Below are 16190 nucleotides of genomic sequence, written 5' to 3'. Positions count from 1 at the left end.
TGAAGGGACTGGAGCATCTCTTCTATGAGGAAACACTGAAAGATCTGGGACTGTTTACCCTAGAGGAGCGAAGGCTCAGGAGGATCTTATCAGTATGTATAAACACCTCAAGGAAGAGTACAAAGAAGACAGAGCCAGTCTCTTTTCAGTGGTGCCCAGTGACAAGACAAGAGGCAATGGGCAGCAACTGAAACACAGGACGTTCCCTCTGAACATCAGGAAATACTTTCTTACCGTGAGAGTGCCCAAGCATTGGCACAGGTTGCCCAGGGATGCTGTAGAATTTCCCTCCTTGGAGATATTCAAAAGCTGTCTGGACACAGTCTAGGGCAACTGGTGGCCCTGCTTGTGTAGCGGGGTTGGACAGGATGACTTCCAGAGGTGCTTTCCAACCTCAACCATTCTCTAATTTGAAATTCCCAATGAATTCAATGGAAGCAGTTATACCAATTCCTAAGTGCTTTAAAAAGATCAATCTCTGTGCACTGATCACTTTGGCACTGGCATTCTGATTTCCGTCTTCAGGGTCTCAAGGCTGTGCCTGTACTAATGACAAAAATATAACTAATCAGTAACTTGGAAAGAATTTATGACTTTTATACCAAATTACAGGTTGATGACCTGTGGTTGTCCGTGTTCTTGGACTTTCATGTTTGGACAGTGAGCTACACCACACCAAGTCAAACACGCTTGGCTGGTAAACATCGACCTCCCTCTGTACCATACTGAGGATTCACTAGCAAGCACAGGGGGAGAGAACAAAATCAGTCAACAATTGCAAGAAAAACACCTTTCACTGGGAAGAAGGTTTATGGACTAGTACAAGTGTCTTTCACGGGAAATTTTTGGCGGAGGACAGACATCCAGAGTTCTCATTTTCTCTTTTCTCTTCTGTAGCTAATACTTGGCTGAGTAGAGATGGACTGGAGCAGTTGCACTTCTGTTGGTTTACTGTTAGTCCTGACTTTTCTATTCGTTTTGAAAATGGGAGATTTCTGGAATAACCACCAGAGAAAGAATTATCCCCCAGGACCAAGAGCATTACCTATCATTGGAAATCTGCATTTGTTTGATTTGAAGAGACCCTACAGGACTTATCTACAGGTAGTCATTATCATTTCTGTTCGTCCCATAATTGCACATATCAGCAAGCCCCATAGTCCAAGATGTCAGAGGGTTTATCCTATTGCACCCAGCACCCACAGATGACCCTTAGCAAGTGACAGGAGACTGTTATTTGAGTAGAAACCTTTGAATGCAGTGAGATTTGTTCTTTACTGTAATACTTTCTCCATTCACTGCAACTTCATGTACCTAGGTTTCAGCTTGAAACAGATCTCAAATTAATCCCAAGTGTTCGCCTTATTTTTGTGGTAATTTTGTGAAAATGGTAACTGAATAAGAAGTGATTTTGATATGTGGTACAACTCCCTTCACCTTCCACTGACTGACATGTGTGGGGTAGTGACTGCAGCCTCCTGCCTTCACTGACGTAGCAGTCCTTCTCACTGCCTTTTCCTCCTTTCTCCTAAAAAGCTGAAGATAATTATATACTCTTAATATTCAGGGCGAACAGTTGCCAGAATATACAGAAAAGTTCCAAGCAAATCAAAGTAATAAATATTTTGGTTTTTACCTAGTGCTCTCTTTACCTAGTTTATTGTAGGACTTCCCTGATCTTGCATCAGAAGACTGTGAACCTGGTCCCTTCATAGAGGTTTATCTGTTTAGACATTGAAATGACATAGGTCCTCCTTGCTGACTATTTTTAAAGGGATATTTACTCCCACATATCTGTGTGTATGTTACATCCACAAATCAAAAGACTACTCAGATGCAGTGTCTGGAAAATCATCTATAGCTATCCAATGCAGCCTAACTGGGTTGGCAAAAGCAAGCTCCAACTCTTTTCAGGCCAACAGTAAAAAACATGTCTCTGCTGTAATTCCAGTGAATCCATTCTAATGGAGAAGGTTGGTTCTCTGACTTGAGCCTAGGTCAAGGTTTAAAAGTCACACATACTTAATGTGCAAATGTGACTGGAGACCACATGCAATCAACACTGCAAGCACTGGAAAGTCGTTACTGGAGAACACCCTTGGAAAAGACCATATTCTGCCACAGCTACAGCAGACTGGGATAACAGTATCACCATCAAAAAAGCTGCTCTTTGAGCTGCTCATAGAAGCTGCTCAGACATGTGTCACTGCTGCTATGTTTTTTCATATAACTATATGAAAAAGTTGGCTGGACTTGTTCACCAGTTCCTGAACATTTTGCATATTTATGCTAAATAGTTGCCTACAGTTTCTCTGTGCAAACACACTAGAAAATAAGCACGGTGATGAAAAACTCCCCCTATTGTCCAGAGACTAAGAAACCTTGAGTTCTCTGAAAACAAAACTACCTGTACAAGCCAAAAAGATACCAGCTTAGGCCAAACATTGTCTATGAGACAGATTCATGGTGGATGTGGTCATATATAAAAAGTGAGCATTTACCTAATGCTAAATCTTGACCCAGAAACACACTGGGCTTATTAGAGAATAGTGGTAGCAAAAGTTTGAACTGGTTTAGTCTATAAACAAAAGAAACACAGTAAGATAGAGATCAATGTGAGAAGACAAGTAAAAAACCTGAATTTATAGGGGTTCCTGAGGGAAGAGAGTTGTCAGCACAATCCTTGACTGACTCGGGGTTTCAGCTGTAAACTGTTCTGCCTGGTTTAGCAAAATGGGACTCCAGTCCTGACTGTGCCATTTAGTCATTAGCCATCATCATGTCTGGCACATTTACACTATTTAAATCAATTCTCTTTTGCTGTACTTAGGAAAACTTAAAACATTTTAGTAATGTGGAGGCAGGACAGGAAAATAAGCAGCACTGAAAAGCTGGTGAACTTCTTTGGAAGCTGCAAAAGCTATAAATCACTGTTATCTTCTTCTGACAGCTGTCGAAAGTATATGGTCCAGTCTTCAGTGTTCAGATGGGGTTAAGGAAAATAGTAGTGATTTCTGGGTACGAGACAGTGAAGGAAGCTCTCGTAAACCAGGCAGATGCATTTGCAGAGAGACCTAAAATCCCAGTCTTTGAAGATTTGACCAGAGGAAATGGTAAGTTGGTTTTATTTTTCCTTAACACCTTGACTTATTTAAAAAAGTTTTTTCCTACAGACAAAGCAGAGGCTGGCAGGTCACTCTGGATCAGAGACCATGTAAGGCAGTGGAAACAGGGAGCAATTTCATTAACTTCAGTGCATTTATTCAAATTTGAAAGTACTGACAGTGACAATAAAACAACCATAACTCCAACAATAGCAACAGCAACAGATAATGGACAGTGTCATGCTTTCAGGATCTAGAACAGGGGCGTACATGCCAGGGAAGGCATTTCTAGCTCTTGTGGTATGGTTCTGGACTTCCATTGTTTTGACCTTATCATAGAATCTCCTTTTCCTGAAATGAGTATTATACCACTGCTTCTCATTTCAAGGGGAGAATACTGCTTCTAAAATCTGAATGTGACAATAGAATGGAACACACATAGAATCAGGGATTTATTCTAATAAGGGAGTTACTGTATACTGAGCTGGGTTGCAAAATAGTATTTCACATCCAAACTAAATTCTAATTTTGTATGAGAGATTTTTATTTCCACCCCCAAAGACACTTGGACAAATTCAGGAATAATTCTGCAAACATTTTAACAGTTGCATCTTTTGATCACATTATTGAACGTAAGCTTTCTTTACATCTTATTATTTCTTTGGAAAAAATATAACTAATGTAGGTAGTTACATGGGGTAACAATTCCAGTGAAAAACTGACTGAGAAGGCTTTAAGACCCTTCCTGTATTCTAAAGACATTTGTGCTTAGTCAGTTTTCTCCTGCAATTGTCAGAGACAGGAGAGCTCAGTTCAGTTCCACTTCCAAAGTATGATGGTCAGTGGTCTGAACTTGAACTTCCAATGCCCTCCTTGTTTCAGTGACAAGTGTCTCTCAAAGATGCATATTCTTCTTAAGCTTTGCTTAAATACCTCTTTAATAGTTTAGCCTCCTTTTTCTTGTGCAATAAACCTGCTGTTGAGGCCTGAAAATACTTAAGAGAAAGATGTTTTTTTCCCCATCCTGATGTAATTTAGCTTATTTTAAAAGTGACTGCTAACAAATGCTTCTGTTATTTGTCTACAAGTCAGTTATTTAAAATCTTCTGCCACCTTGAAATAATCTCTCTGTATCAGGGATAGTTTTTGCTCATGGTGAAAACTGGAAAGTCATGCGAAGATTTACTCTCACAACCCTACGAGACTTTGGAATGGGAAAAAGGGCCATTGAGGACCGCATTGTGGAGGAGTACGGGTATCTGGCAGACACTATTGCATCACAAGAAGGTGGGTAGGCAATTCACTCTTCAGACCTCTACGGTTTTGTTGAATTTCCCAGAGGCTTGCCAGTAACCTTCTCCAGTTCAGGCATTTTTAAGATATGTCGTACTTTAGGCTGAATCAAGTGGGTGAATTTGGCTCCTCTGGCATGTTTTCTTTATGTCTTGGCATGGTATTCTAACATTGAATAATAACCAATAACACCAATCAATAACAACAAAATAAAGAAATAGCTATAATTACTATCACATTTACATAGTCTCTTGCCACAATGTAATGTATTCTTTTGTCCATCATGTAGGAAAGCCCTTTGATATAAGTAAAATAATGAATGCAGCAGTTGCTAACATCATTGTGTCAATATTACTCGGACAACGATTTGACTACAAAGACTCCAGATTTGGGAGACTTCTACATTTGACCAATGAAAACATGAGGCTTGCTGGGAAACCTTTGGTTTCGGTAATGATAAATATTTTTATGCTGCTGTTCAACTGGATGCCATAGGAATTTGGTAATACTGGTAGTCATTTTTTTCTATTAAACAGAAAAATCTGAGACTCTGACAGATAACAGGTTTACAAGAACTTCCTGGGGCAAAACAAAGCTTGGAAGGTCTTCTGGGAATCTTGAAGCCAACAATCAAACCCCCAATTTCTCAAAAAATTCTTAAGCTATAGCTTGAAGAGTGACAAATCTGGACTGAAAAAAATCAAACTCTATTTCCCCTCTACCTTGCTGTAAGCTATTTTCTCCGTTGTTGGGACTGAAGCGTTTGCAGAGTTCTGACATGAACTGGATGCAAAAATAATACAATTTACAAGGAAAAAAAAAAGGCTAAGAGATTTTAGAAAGTTTAATTTTCTGTGAGATTACTTTCCCAGTCAAATATCTTGTTCAAACACAAAGATGCTTTTGCTGGCACTGTAGAGTCTGGTATGAGGAAAGGAGCAGCTGAGAAGAGAGGACAACAAGGCTTTTTTTTTCTGGCAGCAATGCTGGCTGAGACGCCCACTGAATTGGTCTTGGAGAAAAGCAATGTTGCCTTGTAAGCTGGTGCCTCTCAGGGAAGAAAGAGCACTGAGTGGTCCCTTTTCTATTCTTACTCCACTTACACTCATGGCACAACATGAGGTGGGTCCAAACTTCCAGCTTACAGACTGTGAAATGACTGCCAGGACAATTTTTCCAGAGAAGTAGACTCCAAGAAATACTGTGAAGGCAGGAGCAACTCCTTTCCCAGAGCACAAAAAAGATCAAAACTAATTATGCATCAGGAAACAGGTGTGAAGCTCCTTAGAGATGATAGTGGGATGAGGGTTGATGTTGCGAGAGCTATTACTCCTCCCTCGGCCCAGTCCCAAGGACTGTGAGGGAAAAGGACAGTCAGGACCATGCCACATGAATTAATTCTGGGGATCCAGCCTTTTGCCAGACACTTTTTTCTGAGAAAGCAGAGATTTATCTGGGCACACACATACCCACCCTGTGCAGTGCATGAACAGCAAGTACAGCATTCCCCAAAAATATGGTTCACGTGTACAAAGTGTCCAGGCAATACAGTACACTCTCTCAGAACATAGGGCAGGGAGAAGCTATAGAGTATGTGGTCTACCTGTATGAGGAGCCCTGATACAAAACGCATTTTCCTGTGATTCTAGTACACTGAAAGGTTTCAACGACAAATAAATACTTTCAATGAGTAATAAATACTTTCAATGAGTAATAAATACTCTCATGGAATGCTGCTGCAACCCAGACTCACTTCTGCCCCTTTAGGCTTTGAAACAGCAAGAAAAATTAGCAGAAGATCTGGCCAAAAAAACAGTTGCTAGACAACATTTCCGTGTCCCTGGAGGCAAGTTGCAGCTGTTTGAGTCTGACATATACACTACTCCTGCAAAATCGTCTCTGTTTCCAGAGATTTGGGGCTGAGATGTTGCCTTGTATTCAGCAGTCCAGGATGGATTTTCTACCATGAATTCGTCCAGTTACTTATTTGTGTTCTAAAGAGCAAAATATTCACATTAAATCTTCGTCTTTTTAACTGCAAAATGGGCACAATGTTATTAATTTGTTTCTGTAGTGTTTTCAGACCTCTGGCCAGTAAATTCTAACACCTTTCCCTCTTGTAGATGTACAACATCTTCCCACACCTTGGATTCCTCCTAAGGGCTAACAAGAATCTTCTCCAAAACAGAGATGAATTTCATGCTTATGTACAAGTTACTTTTGTAGAACATCTCAAAACTCTGGACAAAAATGATCAAAGAAGTTTTATTGATGCTTTCCTTGTTAAACAGCAGGAGGTAACTGAATCTTTTTTCATTCATTGCAACTTTTATGGTTATATGAAGGCATTTACTATTTCTTTTCCGTTCCTAAAATTATTGCTATATGTCTTTAGGGAATCTACCTTTGACAAAATAATTTTAACAACCAGTAGAGTTGAACAGATGTTTTCACTCTATTGCAGTTCCTGACCCTTGTGATCTGCAAACATTTATCCTTATTTATGCTTTTCTCTTGTCTATAGCAATATATTTACAGAGCCTGCATCTTTTTGTCTGCTCTTGCTGTTGTCCTAGCCCTTCTGGCTCCTTCAAAAACATAACGCATTACAGAACCAAAACGCTACCTGGCCTTCACTGGGAACCTTATTTGTGGTCTTTCATATATCTGGGTTACCTTCTTCATAGAGAAACCAGCTCTCTGCAGCTGGCCCCAGTAAACGCAGGGATCATGCAAAACATAAAACCCATGCCAACACTCTTCTCCAGGTACAAGCCCAAAGCTCGTCTTTGTCTTTCACAGTTTTTAAGATAAAAGATTTATTTCTTAGCTAATATTTAGCTTTGCAAATTGCATTTTCACATGGAAAGCTTAAAGTTTTCATCCTTTTATCTCAACCACTTCTTGCAGGAGAAATCCTCTACCAGTAGGTTTTTCCATAATGGCAACTTGCTAAGTTTGGTGAGCAATTTGTTTACTGCTGGTGTTGAGACAATTTCCACCACACTAAACTGGAGCTTTCTGCTGATGATGAAGTACCCAGAAATTCAGAGTAAGTGGTCTTATGACAGATGCTGTTACACTCTGTGCCCCAGGAAACGAACGGGAACCTTGAGGGCCAACATATCTGTTAATATGCTGTTACAAAAAGCCAATATTTCTAGCTATTTATCATCAGGCATCACCGTGCACTGTGGTTCAGACCCAGTGAGGGACACACTAGTCAGCCTACAAGCAGATTTTAAGCAGAGTTCATAGGCTAGTTCCTTTTCCGAGTAAAATCTCACTAATTAAAAAGAATACAGCTGTCCTGTGTTGGCCAATGAAATTGTTCCAGGTTTCCTTCAGAAACAGGCTGTTGATAAACCGAAGGCCTGTGCAGATGTTAAATGGACTGCACCAATGCTTTGAATACCTGAGAAGATTCAGGGAACTGCCCCTTGTCTGACATCTTCATTTCACCTTATAGTACAGGGTTGTTAGGAGTCAAGTGGAGTTTTTAAGACACCTCTTCATCAGAACAAGAAACTTTAGGCAGAAGAGAGGGCAGAAAAATACAAGTCTTTAGGTCTTCCTGGTAAAATAATAATCAAACACTGTAGTTCTGTCCGCCTCCGTGTATTTCTGAAAGGAATAAAAAGATTTTAGGAGAATTTTCACTCAAGGTCTTTTATACTTTACGTCAGTAAAGCACAGTTCTTGTCAGGGATGAATGAGTCCTTGCCTCTTTACTATAGCTGATTCTTTCCTCAGAAAAGGTCCAAAAAGAGATACAGCAAGTGATAGGGTCAAACCCCCCACGGATTGAGCATCGAACTCAAATGCCATATACGGATGCTGTCATCCACGAAATCCAGAGGTTCGCTAATATCCTGCCATTGGATTTGCCTCATGAGACTGCTGCAGATGTCACCCTCAAAGGCTATTTCATTCCCAAGGTGAGATGCCTACAGGATTGTTTCTTTTAGCATTTATTCATTTTCAAATCTGTTTAATGTGATAAAAATGAACTCTCTAAGGAAGTCACATAACAGCAGTGAGAACAATCTCTTTCTCCAGGCTGACAATCTCAAAGTTTTATTGCCATTACTGTCACCACAATATTTGTCCACGGATTAATTCCATTGTTATTTTGCAGGGAACTTACATCATCCCCTTACTGACCTCTGTCCTGCAAGACAAATCGCAGTGGGAGAAACCAGACGCATTCTATCCTGAGCACTTTCTTGACGCCAACGGAAAATTTGTGAAGAAAGATGCTTTCATGCCTTTTTCAGCAGGTGCCTTCTCCTTTCCATTTACTGCTGTTGCAAGTACAGATCTTAGACAAGAGCTACTTGTACCAGTGTTTTTTCATTACTGAAGCCTGGCCTCCACACTGTCTTGTTCATGGGACCATTTCACAACCTGTATTTCACAGATTTTTCAGGACACATCTCTGATAGACTACTCACAAATGTCTGCTAATTCCTCCAGCCTCTGGATGCTCTTGGTTTCTCATTTAGTATTAAATGATTATAAATGAGAATTTGTAGTGCCTTCTTAAATATGAAGGAAATTTTCAGCAAATTCCATGATGGTTTAGATAACAAATTTTCAGTATAATTTGTTGCCCACAACTGCTCTGCGGCCTGGGCTTCTCTGTCTCCAACTCTTACCACGCCGAGCTGCATTGTCTATGACCACACACAAAGCACACAGAAAAGGTGGCTTCTATGTCTTTCCTGGGGAGCCATGTTTCATTTTTACACTTCCCTTTTTAAAATCCATGAATATTGTCGCCTGGGATCAAGTTTTCATATACTGTGCCAACAAAGAGGAGTTGCCTTATATAAAAACCCAAACTCCGTGTACAATGAACAGACAGAAAGGGGTTGCCTTCTGAGGCTTCCACAGAGCGTGATGTTCACCTAAGTTTACACATCTGCATCATTTGCCAAAGCATGGGAGACTCTGAACCCAAGGACTACTCCTTCTCTGGCATTTTCCTTCTCTGGAAATTCTCCTGCTTTGCAAGCTCTGTCATTGCTCAACTAAGTCCCTGTATGTCAGTCTCTGGCTACCTTGTCTACCACATGTACAACACCGTGTTTTTTAGAGACTCTCTTTATGTATTTTTAATTCTGTATGATATTTGAATAAGGTTTTTTTCTTGTCCTACTCACCATCCCACATATATTAAATAATCTTTGTCATAAAAGGGCTTGTAATACTTCCAATTTACATGCCTTCTTTTTCAGATTTGAGTCTAGATGTCCTAGCTGAAAGCACACCCAGGGAGCCCTGGAGGGCTTATTTCATAGTGCAGCCACGCAACAGCTCTTCCCTTGTCTTTCCGTCATACAAGGGACTTAAAATCAAATCTTAGTGCAGGCCTTGTTAGTTCTGGCCTTGAATCACCATGCTCTGACTCGGGCAGTTTACAAGCTGTTGAATTTGATGAGGATTGAGAAATATTTATATTCATGGCACTTCTGAAGAAAGGCTTATATTAGAGGCTCCATAGAATATATCCACCACCTTCCTCTTCAGTCTCACTCTAGACAGCATTTGTGAGTCTCCAAGGACTTCTCTGACAAAATTTAATAGAAAAAATAGCCTATCACTAATAGACTCAAAGTCTAGACTAAACGTGCCAAAGTTGGTCTGGGATCCAAAAATTTAACCAAGTGGAGGAAAAATCTGAAAAAGGAGAAAAATATAAATTTTCTTGAAAACTGGAGTTAAGGAATTCAGATTGCTTTTCCACACATTTCTCCTCAAATGCACACATTTAGACAAAGGAAATTAAAAAAATTCACCAGGTGGCTTTGTTATTATACCTCTGAAGACCAAGTATCCTTTTTCTCAGATGATTCTTGTACTCAATAGATTTTTAGGAGCTATTGTGCTCTTTATTCATAGCTAGGATATGACATATCAGTTGTTCTGGATTCCCACAGATCTTATTCAGAATAAGAGCTGCTCAGCAGTTTTTACTTCTTCCAGCTACTGAAGAAGCAACTCTCACTGAGTTTCTTACTGTCTATTCTGTATTTAATTCCAGGGCGGAGGATCTGCGCTGGTGAGACTCTTGCCAAAATGGAGCTCTTCCTCTTCTTCACCAGTCTCCTGCAGAGGTTCACCTTCCACCCTCCACCTGGAGTTTCTGTCTCTGACCTGGACCTCAGCCCTGCTATTTCCTTTAACGTCGTCCCAAAACCCTACAACATGTGTGCTGTAATACGTTCCTAGAGCTCTAATCAGCACTTTAAAGTTGATATATGGAGAAAATTCAGTTGCTTTGACACCAAGGCTCCAGCAACATTTAGATACCCTCAGATCTTTTGCTTGGCCTCCAGCTGCCAGATGGGTCCTGTGCCATATAAGCCCTGTGTGCATGCTTCAGACAATGTAGATCAAATGTCTATGAGTGTTGAAAAGCAGACTGTTAGATAGGACGAATGACTAAAGACTCAAAAGGGAAAATAATATTAGAATCCAAAAATTACATGAATGGATGCATTATTTTTATTTTCAGGAGTGAATTTTCCCTCCTCTTGCATTCTTCTAGTGTAATAATTTCCCTGTAATTTTAGGGAAAATTGTTACAAAGGAGTAGCAAACTTCTCATCTAGATTTGATTATTTTAGTTTTTGGATTCACAGAGGTTGTAGGTTGTAAGGAAATTTAGCCTGAGGTTTTTATTTGTTTCCAGATTTCAGGAGGCAAATACTATTAAAACTCGTGTCTCTCCTACTCTCCAATCCAGTTTGCAGAGCAGGTGCAGGTGAAAACCTTGCCAACATGGAGCTCTTCCTGTTCCTTACAAGACTCCTGAAAAAGTTCATGTGTTTTCCCACCCCTGGACTATCCATTTCAGGTCTGAACACAGTTAGGTGCACTGGCCTTTCAGCAGATGTTTTAGGATGTGGCCTATGATTTTATGACCTTTCTTGCCAATACAGAAATCCACACACTCCTGTGATCACAGAGGGTTGTGCAGGTGTAATGGTGGCAGGAGTCTATTTTTTTCACTTTTTGTGAACATTTACAGAGGTTTCCAAATCCATCCTTCAGCCTCGCCATTATAATAAGACACAGTTGTCTCCACTTTCAGTAGAGGACAGACCAGAAAAGCAATGCAGAAGAATGGTAAGTCTTACTAGATACAATAAGAGAACACCCCTGTGTAACTTCATGGTGCTCATTGAGCTATATGTCCTCATGTTGCTATCCCCTCTGAAGCACCAACAGAGCTAGCCATACATCCTCATGACTGGGTAGCATTTTGTGTCTCAGAAGGAACAAACTTTAAAAATCAGAGCTGCTGCACTGGAAGTTGTAATACACCAGATCCTCACAGTCTCTGTTTCTAATTAGTCCAGGGCTCCGGTGAGAAAAACTAATGTAACTTGCAGGACATTCCCACGGCAATCTTGTGTGTGTCTGTCTTCTGAGTTACGTCTGCACTTGGAGAAGGTGATGTTTTTCATCAGTTAGCTGTTATCTGTGAAAATTACAATTTAATTAGCTTTACCAGAAAAAAAAAAATTCTCTGCCCTTGAATTTTAAATGTTAAAAACACTTCTGAAAATATAGGGGGAGGTTCCACTGAAGGTTTGAAAATGGGACTCACTGTAGAAAAGGTGTTAGAAGTTGGTGATCACAATTCGTTTTCTGAAGCTGTTCTTTCTCGTATCATCAAAGTACTCAAAACAAATCAGATGTTTGTGTTTCTTGCTGCTTTTAACCTTTAAACAAAACATATTTGTCTCAGTAATATAAGAAATCCAATGTAACAAGGAGCCTTACATTTGTCTTACAAATGAAGATTCTGAAACCATAGAAAGAATGTGATAACTGAAAGCATGGTCAGAGTGCATGAAAAGGTGGGAGGTGAGACAATTGCACTGTGCTTTCCTGAGAGAGTGTTTCTGTATGTACAAAGCAGATAATCTTCTCTAAACATCGTTGTACATATTGATTCAAATGCCCTCAATTAACCTACTATCTGAGGCTTTTCCACATATTTATCATCAAAGCTAGAACTAGATCAGAATGGACTTTTTTGCCTTTTTCCAGCTCTAGCATTTCAGAAAAACCCCACTCAGTTTAAAAACTGTTTTTTCACTTGGGGCCTTGGAGATAAAAACGATGAAAAAAAAGAGATTTTTTTGTAAGCAAAACAGACTGCTATTCCTTCCACTACTCTTTGCCAGGAATTGCCATCAGCCCTGGAGAGGCTAAACCTCTGTTTCTAGGTCTTTACTCATTCAGAAGAAGATGGACTTCATCTGAAAGATGGCAATGTCTGATTGTTCATGAGTTACGAGACAGTTGCTTGATGTTTGCAAGATCACAAGGATGAACACCATCATGGAGGCTGTAACTCCTCCAGGGGAGCCCCACACACTGCAGAAGAAGGCAAAACCCATTTGTTCTAGAAACAGGACATTCATTCACATCTAAAGTTCACCAAAAAGGCCCCCACTTCTAATCACAAGAGAACTTAGTCTGTTGGTCTGCCCAATTGCCTTGGTCAGTTCGGGCACGCTTACTGGCAGACGCACCTGCTGCCTGACTGCTTCTCACCCTGAGAAGAAACAGAAATCCTCCACCATATGCCACTTGCACCTGTAAAACAGCAATTTCTTCTTTAACTGTTATTTCTCTCTCATTTCCCTGCTATTTTCTGTTGACCTTCTTCCAGTGATGGAATGCTACAACTAAGCCAAACAGCCCTGAAAATTTATATCACAAATATAGATGTATCTGCCACAGCCTACCATATGCAAAGAAATAACACTTGTGTACTTGTTACAGCACGTCCCTTCTCAGCAAAAACCTTAAGCCAACTTGACCTGAGTCCACAGGTTCATTAATAACTTTCCTGAATATTCTGTAACTGGATAACCTCAGTAAATAAAGTATGCACACATGGCAAATAGCTGATGCTTTTCTAATGAACCTTCTGACTTCCTACTAAACACTGCATAAACACTATCTGCAAATTCCAGCTGGCAGAGGGCTCCCACCTCCTGTTAACAGTAAAAGGAAGTTAAAACTGACTGAAAGCCAAAATAGCCCTAGGCTGATACTGCTTCAAGTCTCCACGTCTGCTCTCTCTCTGCAGGCAGCGTGGGAGCCGAGTGGTACTCCTAGTTCAGGCCCAGGATCCTCAGGGTGCCACCCGGACAGATCAGGGCTCATCAGCCAAGTGCTGGTGCAAAGAACATCTACTTACTGAGCGATCACTACAGGGTGCATAGGGGACCCTTCGCTCAAAACAAATGATGATGCTCACCTCTTTTCTATGTGCTGATTGCTTGTCCTGACTCTTCTATAGGCTATGAAATACGGAAAGTTTCTTGAATATATATTGCAGAGAATTTCCCTCAAATCAAAGTCTTTACACATCATTGGAAACCTGCTCATCACAGATAGCAAGGAGGCCTCCTACATATTGCTACTGTAAACCTTATTGTTCTTCCTACTGCGCCACCATGCATTCAATGAGCATTTGTGTTGGTGCTCTCTATCTAAACTTCAGCCCTGGTACAGAATGACATGTATTAAACTGAACTCCACCTGAAAGTGCAATGGGAGGAAAACTTCAAACACTACATAGTTCATGCTCTTTACTGTAGATGCCCTTTTGTCACATCACCATATCATTTCTGATTTCTGTCAAAATGGTTTTTGGTGATTAAAAGGGATCAACCCAGTTATGAAGCATTCATATCATTTTGGGATTGATACTCAAAGAATGACCAGAACAGAAGGGGTTATGGAGACGCACCAGATCACCCATGTCGCTGTAAGAATCAGTTGCAAGAACATCAAAATGCCTAGACTGTGGCCACAGCCTGCTCTGGTACTGAGTCTGTAGACCTCAGCATGTTACTTTTTCTTTCACAAATGAAAAGTTATCTTCTCTTCACATGGCACCTCTTCACATCATGGCTCCTCATTCTTTTCCATTAGCTAGCAGTACTTCTAGGAGTAGATGGAGAAGAAAAATCCACTTCCATAAGAATTTCAGGTTCTTCTTATCAACACCTTTCTGAAGGCAAGAAGACAGAAGCAGCAAAGCTCCTATTAGAGCTTCAGCGAGTTCCCTGCACTGGCTGTACTTTGAGGGTTTCAACTGAAAAGTCAGTCTTGCCTGAACCGACCTTGGTCTTTCCTCTAGGATATTTATGTGCCTAGGCAGCCTGAAATTCTGCCTTTCATATGGCAGGATTCTAAATTGCATGACCACCTCAGGCTCTTTGTTGAGGTCTCTCTGTTTATCAGATCATAGAATCACAGACTCTTTACGGTTGGAAAAGACCTCTAAGTCCAACCGTCAACCGAATACCACCATGCCTGCTAAACCATGTCCTGAAGTGCCACATCTACATGTTTCTTGAACACCTCCAGGGATGGTGACTCCACCTCTTCCCTGGACAGCCTGTTCCAATGCCTGACCACTCTTTCAGTAAAGAAATTTTTCCTAATATCCAATCTAAATCTCCCATGATGAAACTTGAGGACATTGCCTCTCGTCCTATCGCTAGTTACTTGGGAGAAGAGACCAACACCCGCCTCATTACAACCTCCTTTCAGGTAGTTGTAGAGAGTGGTAAGGTCTCCCCTCAGCTTCCTCTTCTCTGGACTAAACAACCCCCAGATAATTATCTTCTGTCTTCAAAATCGAACAACCACTAGATGTGGTTACCTAGAAATTATTCTGCCTGTTGATAAATATAGGTTTTCCACAGCTTCTGTAAAAATGGTCTAATTGGGCTGAATGAGATAGAATCTAGGGGTAGACATCTGGCCCCATCGAAGGTAATGGCAGGATTTACCTGGACTTGAGAAAGACAAGGATTATAACCTTGATCTATTCAGTTATCCTAAAATACTGGGCTGCCTTAAACACAGATTAGCCTTTGAATCCAGAGTGTATACATCTGTGTGCCTGCTCATGTACTAACAATCACTATCATTTCCTGCAAGTCTCACTTTTCCACGGTCTTGCAGAAATTCTATGTTGTATGCCAGTAGCTTCCCTCCTGCAGGAAATCCTGCTTTGCTCAAAAAATATATTCAGTTTTTAAAAACTGAGGAAGTAGAATCGTAGCTTGATTTTCTGGCACCAAATCTGCCAGCCCTGCATAAGTGATTCAGATACACATACTGTCTTTCAAATGGCAGTGCACGTACAAGTGACATTCTTATATTTAATGCAGTATGAAACTCAGAAAGCTAAATAGTAATGGAATATTTGAATATTAGTGAAATGAAATGTCTCAACACACCTTTTTGTCCTCCTTTTAGAAAATTTTGTAATTGTTAGTCCAGGACCTGATGATAATTCAGAATCCTTTGTGCCCTAAAAGGACACGGGCCTCCTCTGTTCCAGGCATGGATTTAGCAATGCGAGGTGCCTTCCATTAATATCATCCTGTCAGGTATACACTGCAAGTTAAGTTAAACTGGAATTAGCCCACGAATATGTCAAGCCCGACCACCTCGCAGACCTGCAGGTATCCAGCCCTGTATCCCTCTGGCCCTTCTGAATGTCTATGTACATAAACTATTTACCTTTCCCAGCTCACCTGGGTGGTTGTTAGTTAAACCATTAGATGGCTTTGTTGGTGATGCCAAAGCATGCAAGGAAGAACACCAGCAAGCCAATCAGTTGGATGCCGTGTGAAGCTTTGAAAGTACTTGAAGTCAGAACTCGTATGATTTGAATTCTTAGCAGCTTGACAGCTGCTGTTCAGAGGCTCCCTGGCAGCTGCCTGGCCAGCAATACGCCACTGC

General features: G+C 40.7%; 1 protein-coding gene across 1 annotated transcript; it reads left to right on the top strand.

The window, feature by feature from the left end:
* Window positions 1-665: 665 nt before the first annotated feature.
* LOC104332763 (cytochrome P450 2K1) lies at window positions 666-13326 on the top strand. The gene is made up of 10 exons (XM_009938200.2): window positions 666-807; window positions 898-1104; window positions 2951-3113; window positions 4242-4391; window positions 4687-4847; window positions 6521-6694; window positions 7308-7449; window positions 8151-8335; window positions 8536-8677; window positions 10444-13326. Exons 2-10 carry the CDS (start codon window positions 919-921, stop codon window positions 10629-10631), a joined length of 1491 nt encoding a protein of 496 aa, XP_009936502.2. The 5' UTR covers window positions 666-807; window positions 898-918; the 3' UTR covers window positions 10632-13326.
* Window positions 13327-16190: the final 2864 nt, after the last annotated feature.

Source organism: Opisthocomus hoazin, chromosome 2, assembly GCF_030867145.1.
Source record: "Opisthocomus hoazin isolate bOpiHoa1 chromosome 2, bOpiHoa1.hap1, whole genome shotgun sequence".
Lineage (NCBI taxonomy): Eukaryota > Metazoa > Chordata > Aves > Opisthocomiformes > Opisthocomidae > Opisthocomus > Opisthocomus hoazin.
The sequence above is the reverse complement of the archived record's forward strand: the minus strand, read 5'-3'. Positions and strand labels throughout refer to the sequence as shown.

Bases quoted from the DNA above. Each gene is read 5' to 3' on its own strand.
- LOC104332763 (XM_009938200.2), top strand. From the start codon at position 919: ATGGACTGGAGCAGTTGCACTTCTGTTGGTTTACTGTTAGTCCTGACT. The intron at 6,695-7,307 runs GTAACTGAATCT...CACTTCTTGCAG, and splicing joins TCCTTGTTAAACAGCAGGAG to GAGAAATCCTCTACCAGTAG. The intron at 8,678-10,443 runs GTGCCTTCTCCT...ATTTAATTCCAG, and splicing joins TTTCATGCCTTTTTCAGCAG to GGCGGAGGATCTGCGCTGGT.